At 42.6% G+C, this 20,775-nt stretch overlaps 1 protein-coding gene across 1 annotated transcript in view; it reads left to right on the top strand.

Moving 5' to 3' along the window:
• VWA8 (von Willebrand factor A domain containing 8) overlaps positions 1-20,172 on the top strand; it is a gene marked incomplete at its 5' end in the record, with an annotated part of 367,871 nt that extends 347,699 nt beyond the window's left edge. Inside the window, 3 exons of the mRNA XM_082676017.1 lie at positions 11,746-11,844; positions 12,641-12,879; positions 14,920-20,172. Coding sequence (XP_082532143.1) covers positions 11,746-11,844; positions 12,641-12,879; positions 14,920-15,028 — 447 coding nt within the window. The 3' untranslated portion in view covers positions 15,029-20,172. The remainder of the gene's footprint in view (positions 1-11,745; positions 11,845-12,640; positions 12,880-14,919) is intronic.
• Between the last annotated feature and the right edge of the window lie 603 nt (positions 20,173-20,775).

Raw genomic sequence — 20,775 nt, 5'->3', positions numbered from 1 at the left:
CTTTTTATAACTGAGTAATATTCCATTGTATATGTACTTTTTATTTTTTATGGGCTTAATATTTTTTAATGTTTTACGTCCTTTCTAGTATAAGGTGGAGTATAATTCTTAAATCACTTGGACCATTGATCACCAGTGAATGGTTAGACATCCATTGCATCAGCATAAATCCCACCTGTGTTTTAAAACCTTGGGTTCTGCCAATAGTTGGATCAGCCCATTCGCCTCTCTTGTGGATCCTGAAGGCCAGAGTACCTCACCTCTCTTTGAGTTACATGAAGAGTTTAACCCCTTATAGACCACAGCAAACATACCACTATTAAAACTGGCATATTCATAGTTATCTAGAAAAAAAATTTACAGTTAGAAAGGATTTCTATATCTCTGAAAGCAGAATTGCTCCGTTATGTGAAGCTACTTCTTCCAGGTGTTTAGAAAGATTCAGTAGAAGTTCACCAAGAAATTGATTGACAGAGCTCCCCAGGACTGGGTCAAGGATGACAGAAGGCCGGAAGTGGCAAAGCTAACAGGGAGTGTGTGGCATGTTCCACTGCATCTCACACTCGGAGTGTATGGAGAGATTCATATTTGTCTAATTCTCACCATTAAAAGTCTGTAATCGGGGCTTCCCTGGTGGCGCAGTGGTTGAGAGTCCACCTGCCGATGTGGGGGACACGGGTTCGTGCCCAGGTCTGGGAGGATCCCACATGCCGCGGAGCAGCTGGGCCTGTGAGCCATGGCCGCTGAGCCTGCGCGTCCGGAGCCTGTGCTCTGCAACGGGAGAGGCCACAACAGTGAGAGGCCCGCGTACTGCAAAAAAAAAAAAAAAAAAAAGTCTGTAATCTGGAAGAATGATTAGTAAAACTGGACATGTTGCATAAAAAAGAAATAATGTCAAGGAAATAGCATTTCACAAATTGTTATTTTGTATTGTTTTGACAATTAGAAACAAAACTGTTGCCATATGACCTACTGAATTTCAACTAAATTCAACAAAATTACAAACATAGAGCACTTGCTAAGAGCAGAGTACTCTGCTAGGTACAGAGTTCCCTGCCATCCCTGAGCTTGTAGCCTTGTGAGGGAGACCTATAAAAACTAATTCTGGAGACTTTCCTGGTGGTCCAGTGGTTAAGACTTCGCCTTCCAATGCAGGGGGTGCGGTTCGGTCCCTGGTTGGCGAGCTAAGATCCCACGTGCCTCGCTGCCAAAAAAACCAAAACAGAAACAATGTTGTAACAAATTCAGTAAAGGCTTAAAAAAAAAAAAAAGGAATTCTGATAGGACATTCAATGAGAGGCACTGAGTACAAAAGGCACAGAAAAGCATGCCTCTCTAGACACTCCCCTTCGGGGCACCATCCTCGAAGCAGTATTTTGCTGACAGTCTCTTCCATTGCCACAACACTGTAAAGAATTTCCTCGGTTTTCATCTGTAAAACCACAGAAATATTGAGAAGATACCATACTAATATATGACTTTTTAAAAAAAAATCTATTGAAGTATAGTTGATTTACTGACAAATCCAGGGGAAATTCTAGTAAGACACCACGATAAAATGAACTTTTTTCAAGGCTTGAAGAAGTTTCATCATGTTTCCTGCTATTTGATTTTTAACAGGAAGTACTTTAACGGTTTTGGTTTTGTGCATTTTCGTATACTTATAAACATAACCCCTCACATTTACTACATAAGTCCCTTCAGAACGTTTTTTAAGAGCATAGAAAGTCTGATGAAACTAGAGCATTAAAATCTTTCCAACAAAAGGAGAAAACTCTGAAGATTTCACAAAACAGGCTCTTTGAGGAAAAGTGGTACTTAGATGGGTATCTGGAGGGATCAGAATGGGAAGACAGGACGAGAGAGGACTGCCAAGTCCTGTGCCTGCAAATTCCTCATTATGACCATGGCACTTAGAGCTGAGGTCACCTCTCAGGTCATTCCCTCCAGTTTCCTCATTCCTCAGACAGGAAACTGAGACCCAGAAACATCAAGGGCTTTGCCCAAAGTCAGAAGGCTAGTTGGAGACAGAATAGGATAGAGCCCAGGTCTCTTCTCCTTGTTTTCCCTTTTTTGTTTTGTTTTTAAACATTCTCCTTTATTTCTATTTTTTTTTAATTTGAAAAAATTTTAATCTACAAAAATGTTGAAAAAACTGTAAAATTAACACCCATATGCCTTTACTTAGATTCACCAAGTGATCATTTTCTCCCCTCGTTTGCTTTATGTTTCTCTCTAAATACACAGTCTTTTTCTTCTCTCTGATCCATTTGAAAGTAAGTTATAACTATCATAATACTTAACCTCTAAATATTTCATTATGCTTCTGCCAAGAGTAAGGACATTCCCTAAATGATCTCAATACCATTATCACGTCTAAGAAAATCATCAATAATTTTATAATATCTTATAAAATCGAATCCATGTTCACTTTTCCCGACTATTCCAATGGTTGCCATCCTGAGCTATAGAATATAAACCATCCCAATAGTGTCTAATTATTTTTCCCCCTACAATCTGGGATCCAGTCAAAGTCCTCACCTTATTTTTGATTATAATGTCTTGTTAGCTCTTTTTTTTTTTTTTTTTTTGCTGTACGCGGGCCTCTCACTGCTGTGGCCTCTCCCCGTTGTGGAGCACAGGCTCCGGACGCGCAGGCTCAGCGGCCATGGCTCACGGGCCCAGCCGCTCGGTGGCATGTGGGATCTTCCCGGACCGGGGCACGAACCCGTGTCCCCTGCATCGGCAGGCGGACTCTCAACCACTGCGCCACCAGGGAAGCCCTTGTTAGCCTCTTTTAACCTGTAGCAGCCGCCTTTCCTACCACTACCATTCTGCTTTTCATGATGGTCACTCTCTTGAGGGTGTAGATCATTTGTCTTGTAGAATATCCCTCATCCTGGATTTATCTAGCTGTTTTCTTATGGTACCATTTACCTTGTCTCTATATTTCCAGAACTCCTAACAGGCTTTCTCTCACAGCAGCTACCCTGGAGACTTTGTAAAATCTTCCCACCATCCCTGCCAACATAACTAAGATTTTGAGTGGCCACAGGCTACCCAGGCTCTGCTGGGGCTCGCCAGGCCTCCTTTGTATGGGGTGAGCAGGTGGTGGGATGGAACCTACTTGCATTCTGTGAGAACTTTGCCTGTTTATAATGAAGTATTTTGAGGTATAAGTAATGGGTACACATAGTACAAAGTGTAAAAGGCACAAAAGGAGTCAGAGTGAAGAGTCAGCCTCTGCTTCCCTCTCTCAGTTCCCAGTTACCCTCCCTGCTGGTGACCACTGTTGATACTTTCTTGGTGTCTTCTCAGAGACATTTGATGCATATTTATCAAGTGACAGAGTACCGTTCACTCTGTTCTGTGTCTTTACACTATATGATCTTATCCAATTCGTTTAATCTCTCTGTACTTCAATTTTCTCTTTTTTTTTTTTTTTTTTTTTTTTTTTTTGCGGTACGCGGGCCTCTCACTGTTGTGGCCTCTCCCGCTGCAGAGCACAGGCTCCGGACGCGCAGGCTCAGCGGCCATGGCTCACGGGGCCAGCCGCTCCGCGGCATGTGGGATCTTCCCAGACCGGGGCACAAACCCGTATCCCCTGCATCGGCAGGCGGACTCTCAACCACTGCGCCACCAGGGAAGCCCAATTTTCTCATTTTTGAAGGAAGCATAAGGGCAACAAATAACTAATGAAAGCACGTCATTTACTTAGCAAATATAAAATGAGGCATGAGCAAATGACAATTTTAGGAGCTCCCAGTGAAAAATGTATATTCCATAGCCCAGGATGGCATCACATGTTAGGAATTCAGCAGTGTATGCTGAGACTCCCCACTCCCCAGTTCCAGAAGTTCTTCATGTGGTCTTCCTGTAGTTATCCCTCCATTGTAAAGCTGTCTAGTCTGTATTTGCTTTGAAGCATTCAGAAGCCAGTGGCCTGGCCTGCAGATCTGGACTCTTCCCCCACAGCCTCTCTCTTGGCATCTGCTTCGCATTCTCTTTGGCTTGGGCTCAGCTCCCGGGCTCTGGGTCATTAGAGTCCAAGTCCAGGAGGCTCATTTGGAGTCAGCCTCCACTTTTATTCCACCTTAGCATGACCCATGAGCAAGAATGACTGAGAAGGAAAGGAGCCTTGAGCGAGAATGACTGAGAAAGAAAGGAGCCTTGAGCGAGAATGACTGAGAAGGAAAGGAGCCTTGAGCGAGAATGACTGAGAAGGAAAGGAGCCTTGAGCGAGAATGACTGAGAAGGAAAGGTAATTCAATGGCAGGACACATTTCAAAGGCATCTGGAGTTTTTTAAGTTTTTCATAATTGTTCTACCCACTGAATTCAATTATTCTCAAGAACAGCATTTACAGTAGGCTTAAGACAGGAGCAACATTATTTGCTAATAATCAGCATAAAGTCCTCTAATCTTATGATCTGCAGAATTTTTGATGGTCACATAGCACTTAAACGCTGGTATGAAAAGTGGAATGGTAACGGTTACGGGAACCATGTCATTTAAGTCAGGAAGCATTTTGTTCCTTACCTTCATTCCAGTTTGTTCCTCTTGATGTCTCCAAGCCCTTGGAAATGTTTTCACTGTAACCTTAAAGTAGACCTCCTTTGCAAAGGAGGTCTACTTTAAGGAGTTTTTTACTCCTTAAAGGAGTAAAAAAAGGAGGTTTTTACTCCTTTACTTAGGAGTAAACAGACCATTTACATAAAGTATTCTGTCTTCTCCTCCCCTTAGCACTCCATCCTCCAAAAGAGGTATACTAGACATACTTTTCTCAAAGATATCTTGGTCGGAAATATGTGGAAAGATGTGACTCACAAACCAGAACCGCTGGGAAAAATTCCTTCTATCAAAAATGTAGTTCAGCATCTGTAATTCACCTTTCCCCGATGTCTCAGGCATGTTTCAAATGTTTAGAAATGGAAATCTATCATCTTATCAGGCTCAGGCTTTGAATAAATTTTTTAATTTATTTTTTTTGGCCGTGCCGCACGGCTTGTGGGATCTTAGTTCCCCGACCAGGGATTGAACCCAGGCCCATGGCAGTGAAAGCTCTGAGTCCCAACCACTGGACCACCAGGGAATTCCCTGAATAAATTCTTATTGCTGCTTGAATGTAGGACCAAAGAAGGGTGTACAGACTTCTCTGAATCCATTCAAAGTTAAACACGAGTTCAGAATTGACTCAGTTGTAGATGTGGAAGTATTGGCCAATCTAACTATTCAAAAAGCCTAAACAGAGATTGGGAGAGGGCGGAGGGGCAGGGGAGTAGTTAGGGAACGGTTACTTCTCTATAGTAAAAGCATTGGCCTTAGAGTCAGAGCACCTGGGTTTGAATTCCACCTCTGCCAGCACTAGATCTCTGACCTTAAGAAAGTCTGTTAATCTCCGAGCATCGATTTTTTTATTTGGGAAATGATGTTAATAACACCCACCCCAAAGGTGTGGAGAGAATCAGAACGAAATGAGATATCCAGAAGCACTTTGTAAACCATAAAGGATGGTACGAATGTTGACATTATACTCATTAAATGTATAGTCCTATCCTTTCAATGACCCCATGAGGTTAGGTGAAACAGAGATTATCCCTACTTGTCACAGAGGTTAAGTGATTTACAAGCATACAATGTTAGAGGTCATCTAAACCAGCATTATTTATAAGGTAGAAACAAGATTTGGAGGGGTTAGGTGACTTGCCTGAGGTCGAAACCTTGTTAAAGTCAGAGCTAAGTCTAGAATCTTTGACCTTCAGAACATTGTTCTCTTTACATTAACTTCCATAAGAAGAAACGTTAGCTAACGAGTACTGTAGATTATTGACCATACCCTAGAGTTCTGTTAGCACATCTCTTGACCTTTTAAATTATATTTATCTTCTAATCCTTTGCTGCCGGCTGTCAGCAGTGCCACCTAAGAATGGTGGGTTTGTATGTCTAGAAGGAGATTCGAATTTCACACATCATCAGGCTTCCGAAATAGCCTCAAAGGATTCTCTTACCTACTTAAACTATAGATAAGTAATCAAACATAACTTCTCCTAAAGTTAGCAAATGATTATCCTTCCCAGTAAAAATTTAAACACAACTCTTATTCATAAAAATGCTAGTAGCTCTTTGTTTGAAGCAAAGTTTTCTTTGTCATCTAAGTATTATAAATCATCCTCATCTGGTGATAAATCTTTGTGTCTTGCACTGAAACTCAGCATTTGTTTTCATTTTTCATACCTTTCTCTAAACAAATGAGATTTTCAAAAGAAAATATAGCAAAAGGGCATTTAAACAAGTTTCTAAATCAAAAAAAGTATTAAAATTGTTCCTCTCTAGTTGAGGCTTTTCTTTACTGCTGTGGTTTAATGTTTATGTTGGATGTTAAATACGAGACTCCACGGAGATTTAAGGGATGCTCTGAAGAGCACAGAAATCATGATCATAAAAATTTTGAGCTACCCAGAAAAAGTTATGATCTAAATGTTAGGTGGTTGATAACAACGTAATGTTCTTGTTTAGTGACTCCTGTGATTCCTGCTTGGAAGCAAGCTTGAGACCCTATCAGGTCTGATTGGACAGTGGTCACGGCAGAAGCAGACTGGGTGAATGGCAGAAGCAGGCGTTAGAAATACTAACTACTACTAAGTATAGTTCATATACTTTTTCCTTTAGCCCAGGCAATTTTGAGGATTAGCTCTCTGTAAAACGTGTTGGGATCCTTGGAGAGCAGATACTAGATAATTATGACAGAGAAGGATTGTTTTTCATGGAAGCTTAAAATGATCTACAGTAACACCAGGGAATGCCCCACATTTGGATGTACTTTGAATTCTTCTCAAGCAGTTTATTTACTTTGGGCACAGAAGAATCCCCAAGCCCATCTGGAAGATGAGAACCAGAGCCTGCAAACCATTTTATAAGCCCCATCCTGTCCTTTAGGTGTGTCTTCTCAGCCTTTGCAATACTAACGAGGCCCAGACAAAGGCAGATCCTTCTGCAAATTGCACTTTCCTTACTGCAAATAAAGGAAGGAAAAAAAGGAGGGAAAGAAAAGGAAGGAAGAAAGGAGGGAGGAAGAAAGGAAGGTCTGCAGCTCACCTATCTCATTTGCCTGAAAAAGTATAGGATGCTTTTTTTCTCCTGGGCAGATAATTAAATGGTAGATGATAGATCAATCAACTGGTAGATGGATTTGTGACTAAACTATTTCTGGAGTGTTCAATCAGTCTGTTGTTGATAAAGAGCATCCAACAATTCATTTGACTGCTATTTGTTTAATAATTAACTAGCAACATTTTTCCTTGCAGTAACCAGTTATGTCAACCCTGTAAGCAGACCCCATGGTCAAATCTTTATTTATATAGTGTCACCCATGGTCATCGGGTTAGTAAGAACTTTAACCATCAGTTAAAGGGAAAGAAAAAGTCTAATATATATATATATGTATATATATTTCAAGGAACTGATCTAACCCCCTTACGTGTAAGATTTCCGTTTAACAGATTATTTCACCAGCCCCCTAATGAGAGCAGCCTGCCCGGCACCTTCTCAGGAGAACCTTATTCTTGGCTCAAAACGTTCCTGCCGTGACTATCGTCAGATCAGTGTGGACGGGGCCTGGCACATGTTTCCATGGAGGAATCGTGCAGGTTTTCTCCACATCCGTGCCAATCCTCGCACTGAGCCCGTGGTGACCTTGATCAGGCATGTACCGAAACCAGCACTCCCCTATAGTAATCCATCGTCCAGAGCTGGGCCGCCTTTAGGTTTCAAGTTTTGCTACCTTTTCACTACGTGGACAGCAAACTATACATAGAGTTTCTTTTCGTATATGGAATTTGTTCCATCCCTGGAAAGCATTTACTGCCGAGCTTTTTTTTTTTTTTTTTTTTTTTTTTGCGGTGCTCAGGCCTCTCACTGCTGTGGCCTCTCCCACCGCGGAGCACGGGCTCCGGACGCGCAAGCTCAGCGGCCATGGCTCACGGGCCCAGCCGCTCCGCGGCATGTGGGATCTTCCTGGACCGGGGCACGAACCCGTGTCCCCTGCATCGGCAGGCGGACTCTCAACCACTGCACCACCAGGGAAGCCCTGAGCTTTTTTAATGTATTGGAAATTTTCCCTCACAGTTCTTTTGTATCATCCTTTGTGTTTTTTAAAAAAAACCCTAAAACCAGGCATAGAATAATGTCCCTGGCCCCTGCCCAAGGCCCCTCTCTGGCTCTTCTCTGGCCATGCCCCTACCATCGGGGGAGGAATCTATGGGGCCAAAGGGACAAGCCCACTTAGAGCTTTTTCTCTAGATCATGCTCCCAGTTCCTGGGATCCCCAGCTATCCTGCTCGGGTGACCCCAAGTCTGCTCGTTGGGCCTCTTTGTTAGGTCCATCTTTCTGGGGCAGACTGGCCAATTGTGTGAGCACCCAGAGCTGAGGATGACTGAAGGCTGTGATGGCATGTGGACGTGAGGACTGGGTGTCCACACACGTGCATGTGAGGCACCTCGTGGTGGGGGACAGAGCCAGCTACAGAAAGAGAAGGGTGTGGGCTGCAAGCCAGGGGCCAGGACTACCCACACAGCCACGTTCTAGCACAGAGCTTCGAGAATCCGAGTATTCGAAATTTGACCCTGGCTCTCCAAGTCATTATAATGTATGTTTATCAAAGTTGGAGGACAGAACGTATTTTATTTAACAATTTGTAGCCTGATTTATAGCTTTCAAATATTTAGACATCCTATGTGGGCCTTCATTTGTCCACTTACTTCTTCAGTTATACACTTGTCTCTATCCACTCTCATTCTCTCTGCCTTCCTTTTAGTCTCAGAAAAAGGAGTGTCCTCCCTCCCACTCCAAACTTGACCCTCTGACTGTGACCCTGATCTCCTTCCCCACTGCCTCCGCTCTGCTGCCTATAAAACGCAGACGCCTCTCCCCCAATACCCATCTAGCTGCTGTTCTATTTCTCTTTCTTATACCACAACCCTTTCACTGAAATTATCCCCACAAAGGTCACCATGGATTCTGATGCCCAGAAGTCATCAGTCACCATTCTCCTTCATGGTTATCGTTAGTGTAAGTCAGCACAGTTGCACAGCTGCTTCCGAAACGCTACACACTGATTTCCAGGGCCATCCCGGTTACCCGCATCTGCCATTGCCCTTCCTCCCTCTGCCCTGTGTCTTTCTTCCACCCCAACAAGGATACTCCCCAAGGCTCGGTTGAGGGGGTCCTTTGCTCTTCTCTCTCTAGGCATTTCCCCTTGACAGGTGCACCTCTCCCTCCTAGGGATGACAGCCAAGTTTCAGACAGCAAGAAATAAGTTTCTTCTCTGATATCTCCCTGAACGCACGATACCAGCGTGTCTAGAATGGAGCTCATCTTCCCCAAGTAACCCAACTGCCTTCTGACTTCTTATTTTTACATAAAAATTATTTCAGCAGAAATGTTTCTACTTTTCATTTTTCATACAACGGTTTCAGTTATGTTATGGGTTGGTTTTTTTTCTTCAGCTAGCTTGGGCTAACCACCATTTATCACGTGAGTGCTGGGAGAAAAAAAATGCATTCCAGCTTCCAAAGAGCTTATTTGTAAAAGAACGTAGCCCACATGGGAAAGGAAAGCTTCTTAATGCCCCAACTTGATTGCAAACTCTCTCAAAATATTTCAGCAATTAACAGACCAGCCACACTCATAGATACTAAAATGCGTTAAGATGAATAAGATACAGGCTTGCCTTCAAAAACCTCACCAGTTAAAAAAGAATAGACGTGAAAAGGAATCATTGCATTGCCCTCAACACCTTAAGTAGTGTTTTGCACATGGTAGGTGTTCAAAAGACAGCTGTTTATTGATGGTCAGATGGTGAATAGACAGTAGTAATTCTTAAGCATTTTGACCCATGACACTCCAAGTAATCCCTAAAATATTTTGCCCCAGACCCATACCCAGAATTTTCTTTGCAGATCCCCCAGTTGCTCAGATACCCTAAGGTCTATTCCAGTCTTTATATCAGCATCACAAAAATTCTTAGAGGGAGGACTTCCCTGGTGGTGCAGTGGTTGAGAGTCCGCCTGCCAATGCAGGGGACACGGGCTTGTGCCCTGGTCCGGGAAGATCCCACATAACGCGGAGCGGCTGGGCCCGTGGGCCATGGCCGCTGAGCCTGGACGTCCGGAGCCTGTGCTCCGCAACGGGAGAGGCCACAACAGTGAGAGGCCCGCGTACCACAAAAAAAAAAAAAAAATTCTTAGAGGGAGATGGGAGGAGAAGAGGGAATTTGGGGGCAAACCCCATGATTGGAGAGAATCACCTTGCCCCAATTATAGTTGCCTCAGATCCCAAATTTCTTTCCAGATTCTGTAAAACTGCTGCACCTTTCTCTCAGCTCCAGCCTTTTCTCAACAGACAGGACTTTCTCTTGTGTATTGTGAGAGAGGGAATTTAAAAGGTATTTCCTAAACTGAAAAATCTGTGTCATGCACTATTAAATAGAAAAGCAAATTATAAAATCACATGGTCAACATTATCCATTAGTTAAAAATAATGTTGATGCAGACAAGCATGTGTGTGAATGTGCAACCCCTTACACATATATTGAAAGGAAATTCAAGGTTAAGAACTTATACAAGGAAACATTAACAGAGGTTATCTTTGAGTAATGGGATCATGGATAATTTTTACTTTCTTTTGTTGTGTTTTTCTATCATTTCTGCAGTGAATGTTTCACTTTTGTGTTCAGGAAAAAAGTATATGTATTAGTTTTCTATTGCTGTGTAACATATTACCATAAACATAGCTTCTTAAGCAATACCTTCTTATTAAGTCATAGTTCTGTAGTTCAGAAGTCCGGCCAGGCTCAGCTGAGTTCTCTGCTTATGGTCTCATAAGGCTGAAATCAGGATGTCAGCCAGGCTGGGCTCTCACCTGAAGGCTCTGGGGAGAATCTGCTTCCAAGCCCATTCAGATTGTTGGCAGAATTTTGTTCTTTGCAGTTGTAGAACTGAGGTCCCTGTTTCTGTACTGGCCCTCAGGCAGGGTTGTTCCTAGATGTGATGCTTGGGGTCTAGCTCTGTTGTCCCCACCATCTCAGCCACAGATAACTCCCACATGTCAAATCCCCCACACACTTCAAATCTCCCTGTCTTTCCCTCCTACTAATAGCCAGAAAAAACTCTTACTTTTTAAGGGCTCATGTGATTAAATTAGGCGTACCCAGATAATCTGTTTTGATCAACTCAGAGCCAACTGACTAGCAACCTTAATCACATCCACAGAATGTTACATAACATAATCATGAGTGATATCATATTCACAGGTCCTGCCCACACTTAAGGGGAGAGGATTGTATAGGCGGTGTATACCAGGGGGCAGGAATCTTGGAGACCACCTTAGAATTCTGCCTACTACTCTATGTGTGTGTGTGTGTGTGTGTGTGTGTGTGTGTGTGTGTGTGATTTTTTTTAAGTCTCCCCTAAAAGTTAAGAATGGAATTCTTGGTAGCCCCTGTAGCCCTCATCATACTTTCTACCTCCTGCTGGAAAGCAGAGATCACACAAGGACTGACCAGAAGTGAAGGAGCCTGGAATTGTTTTGCCTTGTTGATAAACACACATCCATCGCTCTGCTTTTCTCCACGGCCATATGTTGAGCAATTCTGGGCAATAACAAACCAAGGAGTTGGAGGCTTATAGGTCTAATGACAGTTCTTTAGGGGACAGAGGCTTCTAACTCTCTGATTCTCTTGCCTGTAGTATGACATCGCTGGACACTCTGGAGATGGCTACAACATTGCTCTAGTTCCAATTAACAAAATCCCCAAGGACGATAAGCAAAGACTGGAAATTCTCAGGGTAAGTACATTCAGTTACCTCTATATCATGAAAACTTCCACCAGATTCAGTAAAGTATCTTCTGGTCACTGAAAAGATTCACTGAAGAAGCAGCAGTTACAGGAAAGAAGACGACTTTCTGTTTCACAAACATTTAAGCGTTAAACTGAGAAAGCACTGATCATGCCTAAATTCCTTTTTTACACCATACAAAACTTAAACTTTGTTCCCTACATATTTTTAGGGTACTCAGGATTGTATTGGGATTCTATTCAGCCCCCTATATTTCAGAAGGAAAAGAATGACTCCTTCTAGAGTACTCTCTAACCCAAATTTTATGTATTTCTTAGTATTTTCTAACAATAAATTCAGTTTCACATACTTAGATATACAATAGAAACACACTCACCGTGATTCTCAAGTAAATTTCCTCCCTTACTATTGATGTAAGTACAATGTTTAGTGTTGTAACTTTATTTATTGGAAACTCAACCCATTCCTTATTTTTCTTCTGTGTCATCTCCATTCTCCAGTGTGATACCAAGTTTCATATTTTCTTACATTTTCTCACTTTAAATGGCAGCTTGAGCCTTCAAAATCAGTGCCAAATGGGATAGTTTTGGAACAGTTCCTGTTTTTAATGAAAGTCTTAACCACATTCAAATATCACTGTGTATTGTTGTCACACTAAGGTGCAAATTAAATAGAACTCGCTCAGAGTATTTGTGCTTTCTCATTGTCAATAGAAAAATCATCACGTTTGTTAAAAAAGGGAGCTTCTCGTTCATGGCCTTTGTACGATGTCTCTTCCCCCCAGACGATGCACGCCCACGCTCAGTTCTGCATGAGTGGGGACCACACATTAGAGGGGACGGAACACGCCATCAAGGAAATCGTCAAAGAAGAAGCTGACGAGTACTTTGTCATTGTCTTAAGTGATGCCAACCTGTCACGCTATGGAATACATCCTGCCAAGTTTGCCCAGATCCTGACAAGCAACCCTCAAGTAAATGCTTTTGCCATTTTTATTGGATCTTTAGGTGATCAAGCAGCCAGGTAAGTGTCATCCCAGGATGCAGCAGGGGGCAGGGATGGAGATACTGAGTACCTGACACATGCCATTTCATGGGCTTCCCATCGTGAGGGGCAGTGGCAGGGGAGGATGGGAATGGAGGAGAAACGGAAACCAGAGTTGCTGCCCCCAAGCAGCTGAGAGTCTAGGTGAGGGGATGGGACGTTCTAGCTTATATTTGGATGAGCAATAATCCTTCAAGTTATTTATTTTTCAGTTTATATTTAAACTGACCAACAATAAAATAAATAGCAAATTGATTTGTCCACCAGTAAATTAAACAGTACTTTATACATTTTGCCTTTTACATGAAGGTGCTAAGCTCAGTTCTATTCAGTTCATGCTCAAATCATATTCAAAGTAGCAAACATCTACTGTTTTCCTAACATCAGAGATTGGGGGTCTGTGTCTCTACATTGTATGTAGACAGACACACACATACATGTAAATAATATGTAATATGTGTGTCTACATATTTATAGACATAGATCATCTTCTCTCTTATATTTCTCCTTCATGCATGTCTGTAATTATAGTAAGATGCCGCACTGAATATGCTGATTATTCAGTAGAGAAATTTATGGTCAGATAATAAATACCATTGTGGATAGTCTGAAAGGAGAGATCTGGAAACACTTTTATTTCTTAAACACACTAACATTTATCTTCTTGAATTATAAACAGGAAGACTCACGGTTTTTCTCTGCTTAAAGTACTTGTAAGAAGCAGAAAACGCAATTGCAAGTATACCTCCTCAAAAAAAAAGAAAAAAATCCAGCCTCCACACAAAAGGCCACATACCCTTTTGTTACTCCACCCCTTTTACCTGTCACCCCCTGTGGTACAGAGTCCTACAGACTAGGAGATGTTTTAGTGTCCAAAGTGCTGACATATTTTTCTCTTCGCTTCACCTTGCTGCAGGATTGCAGAGTACGGCTAAGAACAGACTTAATATCACGTAATTACAGTCACTTTATTGCAACTGAATTTGCATTTTTTCTCCGTTGTGTGTGTAAGCCTCTTCAAGGACTTCCGTGTCCTCAAACGTAAACCATGCCTTTCCACTCAGGTTGTCTTCAGGACGAGCCCAGGATGAACCAAACGGCAAGCTCAACAAATATTGGTTGAGCTGAAAGAGCTGTTTTGTCTTTCTAGTGAACAGATCCTGTTTGAATACTTAAGAAAACACAATAATACCCTTGTGGTTTCCTAGGGAAATGATCCAACATCTACTGGCAAAAGATATGTTGCAGAATTAGCTGGTCTACTGGGCATGCCAAATGTATGATACTACACAGGATGGTGGACTTTTATTAAATGTCATTCCAAAACCAAACTTTGTTGGCACAGTGAAAGGAGGCGTTCTTTTGGGTAGAACTGTGTCTTGTACTTATATTGCCTCCAAAAATGTCCCTTTGTTCCAAATGATAAATTGGCATTTTAAAAAATTATCATAAGCCTGTATAACCTCAGTGTCATCAAAACAGCAATTGCATAAGTCAGATTACATTTCACATTGTATGATGTGGGGCAAAAAAGAGAGAGAGAGAACGTGTGAGAGAGAGGAAGAGAGAAAGAACCACTTGAGGTCTGGCTGGGCAGCGTTTTTCAAGACCTGTTTTCTAAGGCAGGAAAAGCAGTTAGAAGTACAGGGTGAGGCCAACACGTTCAGTGGATCCAGGTGAGCTAGTCCCAGATTGGTCCCTAGGGCTCCGTTCTGTCCAGGGAACATAAAAATACCAGGAAACTACAGTAATAAAAAAGGAGAGAATTTTTTCTTTGCAAATTCGCTGATTTTGTCACTGAAAAGACCTTTCTTTCGGTTCAGTGCTTTCAGTGTGCCTCTCCCTGGAGCTGTTGTTGCCTAGTGACAGCGGGTTCCACTGCAGGCAGGGGCAAGGTATTAAAGAGTGAAAACTTCCCTTCCTAAGAAACCATTCGGATGCTGAGGTTTGCAGGGGCAGGAGATGGAAGGGGAGCCCTGATTTGCAATGGTAATTTTCTTTCCCCATCCATCCTGACAGGCTTCAGAGAACTCTACCAGCTGGCCGGTCTTTCGTTGCCATGGATACCAAGGACATCCCTCAGATTCTACAACAGATTTTCACCTCCACCATGCTGTCCAGTGTTTAAGAAGCGGCCTTTATCATCCCGATGACCCTGGGATTTGAAATAAGCTAGGAAGAAAGTATTCTGAAGAAAAGAAGAGGTCTATAAAGTGCCCCTGAGTGATGACTGGCTAATTCTGGCATTCCCGGGCTTTCCTGCGCTTGCTAAGTAATCAGAGTTCAGCGAAGCAACCAGAGCGGGGCCTGTGCATGGAAATCTACAACCATTGATGGGTTTACAAATCATTAGAGGAAGCGAGTTGACCTGCATTATACAAAAGGTCAGGGTTAAGGGAAGGTGGTTTGAGAACTATGGTGCGTGGTCTATTTCCAAAAACCTGACGGAAAGAGTACCTTGCTTTTGCCTTAACACAGCACCTGGTCACCTAGGATAACAAAAGTGACCCCAGCAAACTAAGCCTTTGATGCCACATTCTGACACTGGAATACAAGTCTGTGCAAACTCACCCAACCAGCTCCTCTTCAATAATTATTTTTATTTTCTCCTCCACCCTGTACTGCCCAACAAACAATGACTTTACAGTATTTAACCCACTGAAAAGTCCTTTCAACGGCAATATTCTATAGAAGGTTGGGTTTTCTCAATAATTTCATTTTCTTAGCCAAAACCGAAAGGAATCAAAAGATCCTTGGATTGCTTCCTTTCCCACGTGACTTTTAAAAGGCTTTTTAAATAATAAGGAGCAAATGTCCTATTCTCTGTGCTGCTGAGATTGGAGGGATGTCTTGCCTTAAGTTTCCTGTTTCTTCTTCTTCTTTAATGCTCCTCAGAAGTTTCACACTCCTCCGTTTTGGTGTCCAAAATGTAATGCTCAAAATAACAAATGCTTATGTTTTTACATAAAGCAAAGTGAAAACAAGGCAGTATGTTTGAACTGAATGGTAATGAGCTTTCTTTAGCTATAAATATATATATATTTAAGCCTCATTCTTTTTTTTTATTCCCATTCTCTCTTGGGCTGACCTTTACTTATCAATAGACTTGATGTCAGTTTTTTTTTTTAATCAAATGCTCCAGCAGAAGTCAGTCTCTTTCCAACCATATAATAAAAGTTTCTCTTCACCTTTGATGGTAAAGTCCGAAATGCTAGGGGCACCATTGTGTCTGTGCTTTCATAAGACAAGTTGGAAAAATTAGTCTTGTTAATAATGGTAAGTTATTCACCCATACATAATGGGAATTGTACGATTCATTTTACTTTCATTATAGGAAAGAAAAATAGATGACACACATTTGTTTCACCAATCCATCTCCCTATCAAAGAAATAAAAGCAATCAGATTTCCAGCGCAGTATTGCCCAGCAAGTTTGCGTGGCTTGTCTTGTTTCTCTAGACAGACGCTTGCTTTGTGTACTGAATCATCCAATGATGCAAACAATTTCAATCCAAGAAGTATCTTTAAAAATGCAATAGCAGGGCTTCCCTGGTGGCGCAGTGGTTAAGAATCCGCCTGCCAACGCAGGGGACATGGGTTCGTGCCCTGTTCCGGGAAGATCCCACATGCCGCGGAGCAACTAAGCCCGTGCGCCACAGCTACTGAGCCTGCTCTCTAGAGCCTGCGAGCCACAGCTACTGAAGCCCACGTGCCTAGAGCCTGTGCTCTGCAACAAGAGAAGCCACCGCAATGATAAGCCCCTTCACCGCAGCGAAGAGTAGCGCCCACTCGCCCCAACTAGAGAAAGCCCATGCGCAGCAACAAAGACCCAGCTCAGCCAAAAATAAATAAAATAAAAATTAATTTTAAAAAAATGCAGTTGCATTAATAACAATAATGATAAGAACGGCAGCTAGCATTTACTGATTACTATGTACCAGGTATGCTAAGTGATTTCATACATTATTCCATTCAATCCTCACAACAGTGCATGTAAAATAGGTATTTTTTAGCTTCATTTACAGATAAGGAAAGTGAGGCTCAGAGAACTTAAATCACTTTCCCAAGATTCCCATTTCTAGACTATTGACTAACTACTCATTGTACTATTAACATCCTCATTTTACAAAGAGGGAAACTGAGGCTTAGGGAATTTCAAGAAAATAGGGGAAGGGGCAGAGCTGTGACCCTGGACTGTCCCCTCTCATGCTTTATTCTTGCAAACCTAGATGTCGAGCTTTTGGTGCCTTTTTCTCCTTTCTCCCAGTGCAGTTTCTCTTCTTGCAAAACGACCACGTTTCCTAGAGCTCCCTCTCTGCGGTGCTCAGAAACTATCTACACGATTTGAGCACTTAGAGGAGGGAGTGGGGACCAAGGACATGGGACACTGCTGGAGGGACACTTCCAACTGCTCCTTCTTGGGCCCACAGAGAATTGAGGAAGTGTCCATCCAAGGGGCAGCTTAACCCCTAGGGGTGCCCCTCTGCTAGAGGGTCACAGCCCCTGAAAGCCTTTGGAAGTTGAATCCAAGAGTGATTGACAGAACAGCCTTTTAATGAATCCTCCCTATGGGTAACTACCTGGGTAAGCAGAAGCCTTTTTTTTTTTTATAACATGGAAAGAATGTTCTCAAGTAATTTAATTTCCCTTTCCCCACCGGCCAGACATCCTTTGCAAAAGTTATTTTTTAAAAATATGTAACTCCTGGCTTTTCTGATTTGTAAGAGGGAAGGATGATGGGGGAGGGGAGTAGAGAGTGAGAAAATGAAGGGCTTCTTTTCACTTCTTGCAATACCTAAGAAGTTGTGCCTTTATTATTAAATGCACTTAATTATAGGCCACTCCAAGCTATTCCCAGGCCCTTCTTAGGGCCAGGACGTTATAATAAACGCATTGTGTGCCTCAGGGGGGGGGGTTCCAGAGAAAGGCAGCTAAATCCGTCCTCAGGGAGCCCGTGTAATGCTGAGAGGGTTCATTGTGATCCCCGGCAGCCAGGAGGAGTGAATGCCATGAATCGTCTCAGTAGAGGATGCGTTTTCCCCCTGGAGTTCTTTGTGTGCTCCAGCAGAATGACCTCATCACATACAGGCAGCTCAAGCACAGCCACAAGAAGAGGGTGAGAGCAGGCATACCAGAGCCCAGCACATGTTTGGAATGAATCATTTAATTCTTTACATTACACCCTTTCCTGTGAGCCATGAGCAGGAGAAATCCATCAATGCCAGAAAGGTTTACTCTAAACAAACTTCCAGGCTTTGAGAGCCATGTAGAAGTGGTTTTCCGTGGGGAGCATTGACAGCGTCCCTGGAGGCAGCTCCGGAGGCTCCAAACCCTCCCTCCACCTGGTGCCTTCTCACGCCTGTCAGATCAGCCAAAATGAAATTCCTCGGGGAACAGAGGAAAGAGATATGGGACCAGGGAGCAAGAGGCATCCTCGCTTATTTGTTGCGTTTCTATTTGTTTCCTCCCATCGCAATTATAAGAGATATTTCACAAGTCTAAGCTGATACCTCATGTGCCTAGACAGACATTTTTTTCTGGAATTGCATCTAAGGAATAGTCAAACGTCCATTCGTATTTAGTAAACTGTACGTCACTTCTTCAAGTTATTAAGAAATAAAATGTCCCCTTTTTAAAAATCATTCCAACCACTAACATAGATGGCTTTTTAAAATACTAATTGAAGGGTCTAATTCACTACCAATTTCTGGTCAGGGTTATATCATAAAGTTCTTACCTGTTGCTTTTCCTTTACCTTTTTTCTAAGACTTGCTGTGGCCAAAGTACTACGGGTCATGGAAAGGAATTCCGAAGTTCCATCTTGTAGTGGGAGGATTTCCAAACTCTGGGTAGAATTAGTCAGTAGGAAGGAAGTTCTCAATGCTGCTCGGCTGTTAACTACCTGTGCAGACTTGGGCTAGTCACTCGTGGGCCTCAATTGCTTCATCTCTGAATTAAAAGACTTGGACAAAATGATCTCTAACACTGAAGTCCCACGTTCCTTTAACTCCTACAGAACTGACTTTGTCCCTTGTATGTCTTAGAGAGTCACATCATCTCAGTGTATTTTTGTCCCAACCTCACACGCATTTTAGCCCCTACTGTACAGAGAATTTTGGCACGTATATCAATCGCCGTAACAAAAGTGTGTTATTGAATGAATATGCATTCTAAAAGCTACATAAGCTTCATTAGAATTGGTCAAGAGGGCTTTTTCCCCCCAGCAGTTGGACAGATATTTCTGTTGGATCATGATTCACAAGATTTCTGCCCATTGTCTCTTGCTTTGCATTTTGCAGCCATAAAATAAAATTCCATGTCTGCTGATCTGCACAGTGGGATCAAAAAGGATCAGGAATTGGAAAACTACTGTGTGCTGAGAGCTGACCTTTGTGCCACAGCTGAACAATGTACAATTGTGTATGTGGTTTTTTTTTTAAATTGTTAGATCCTGTAAACAAAAATCTCCTCCAGAGGAGAAAAAAAATGCTTGCCAAGCAAACTCTCAAGATGAGAGCAATTTGACACTCTTTTTTTTTTTTTTTTTTTGAGACTAAACGCTATCTGGGGCTTTCACCTTCAAACAGAGACAGCGTCTCTTCTGGCCCAGCCGTGCACATTTGCTTTAGAATGCCAGGGTTACATAATTTTAAAATTGAGTGGCACTTGTGGTATTTGGCCACTCAGAGCAAAGTATAACACTCTTTTAAGGTGGCTTGGGTCCTTAAAAGGTGGCGAGAACATCGTGTTCTGCTCTAAGAAATCTCAGCAAGGGACCTGTCAGCTCTAAAAAGCATGGACCACCACGCATGGTCCCCCCATCCCGCCCTCTGCAGGCACCAAAGGCACCCTGACCCTTCGTTCTTCTCACGGGCTTCAGTGAAAGGGTTTGGAACTGCCAGCTCTTCCCCTATAGGAACAACTGAACGATTTGTCAATAAACCCTGACTCCAAAGATGGTAGGTATGACCCCAGAGGAGTTCCAGAATATAAGGATTTATTGAAATTACGTGCAGCTCTGAAGCATTAGTAACAGTAACTGGAGCTTGACCTGGAAATGGAAGGAAACTGTCTGAATTTCCCAAAGCGAGTGTGTCTGTCATGCCGGCCGGAATGTGGAGAGAGAGTAATGAACCTGTCAAGAGTCCTTTGTGTAATTGGTCTCATGATACCATACTTGAAGCCTTATTCGTTGAAACTTGAAGAAAAATAAAGTGTATTTACTCAGACCTGACATTCAAGTTGGACTTTCAAATGTAACATTTATATTAATAAATACCAATGCTAATTTATTGAGACTGACCATTTCTTCATTTTGGAACTAATAATTAAGAAATCGTCCATCCTCAGGCTCCAGGAATAGAGTGAGTATCAACAAAGCTAGGTGGTCCGTTTCCTTTTACAAAAGATTTTCTGGCCCATATGAAATTCAGCGCTGAAAACGCTGGCCCAGAAAGGAGCGCTTAGGGACCAGTGGAAATAAGTGGCAACACTGGGGAAGTGGCCTGTTGACCACCGTTGGCCTTGCCTCCCGGCATGTGGGATGGGGGATGGGGGTGTCCCCATAGATCCCAGAGCCGGTAAGGAATCCAAGGGTCTCTGTAGCAGGCCAGGATGCCCAGATTCCAGGGTGTATGCACACACAATTAAAAGGACAGATGATGGACTACCTGGGAAGGCCTAAGGCTTAGTTAATGGACACAGACACTGGGGAAATACAGCTGTTTGTTTTGCAGTGAACAAAGAAATGGTCTGTTATCTGAAAAGCATCCCTTAGGACCCAGATGCTTTTGAACAACTATTTTCCAGGCGGATAGAATATGCATGTCCATACATGGCAGGCTTGAGTACAAAGATGTGATATTCAATGTGTGGT

This window comes from Grampus griseus (assembly GCF_964374135.1).
Source record: "Grampus griseus genome assembly, chromosome: 18".
In the NCBI taxonomy this organism is placed as follows: domain Eukaryota; kingdom Metazoa; phylum Chordata; class Mammalia; order Artiodactyla; family Delphinidae; genus Grampus; species Grampus griseus.
Note: the sequence above shows the minus strand (reverse complement) of the source record. Positions and strands in the feature narration are given on the sequence as shown.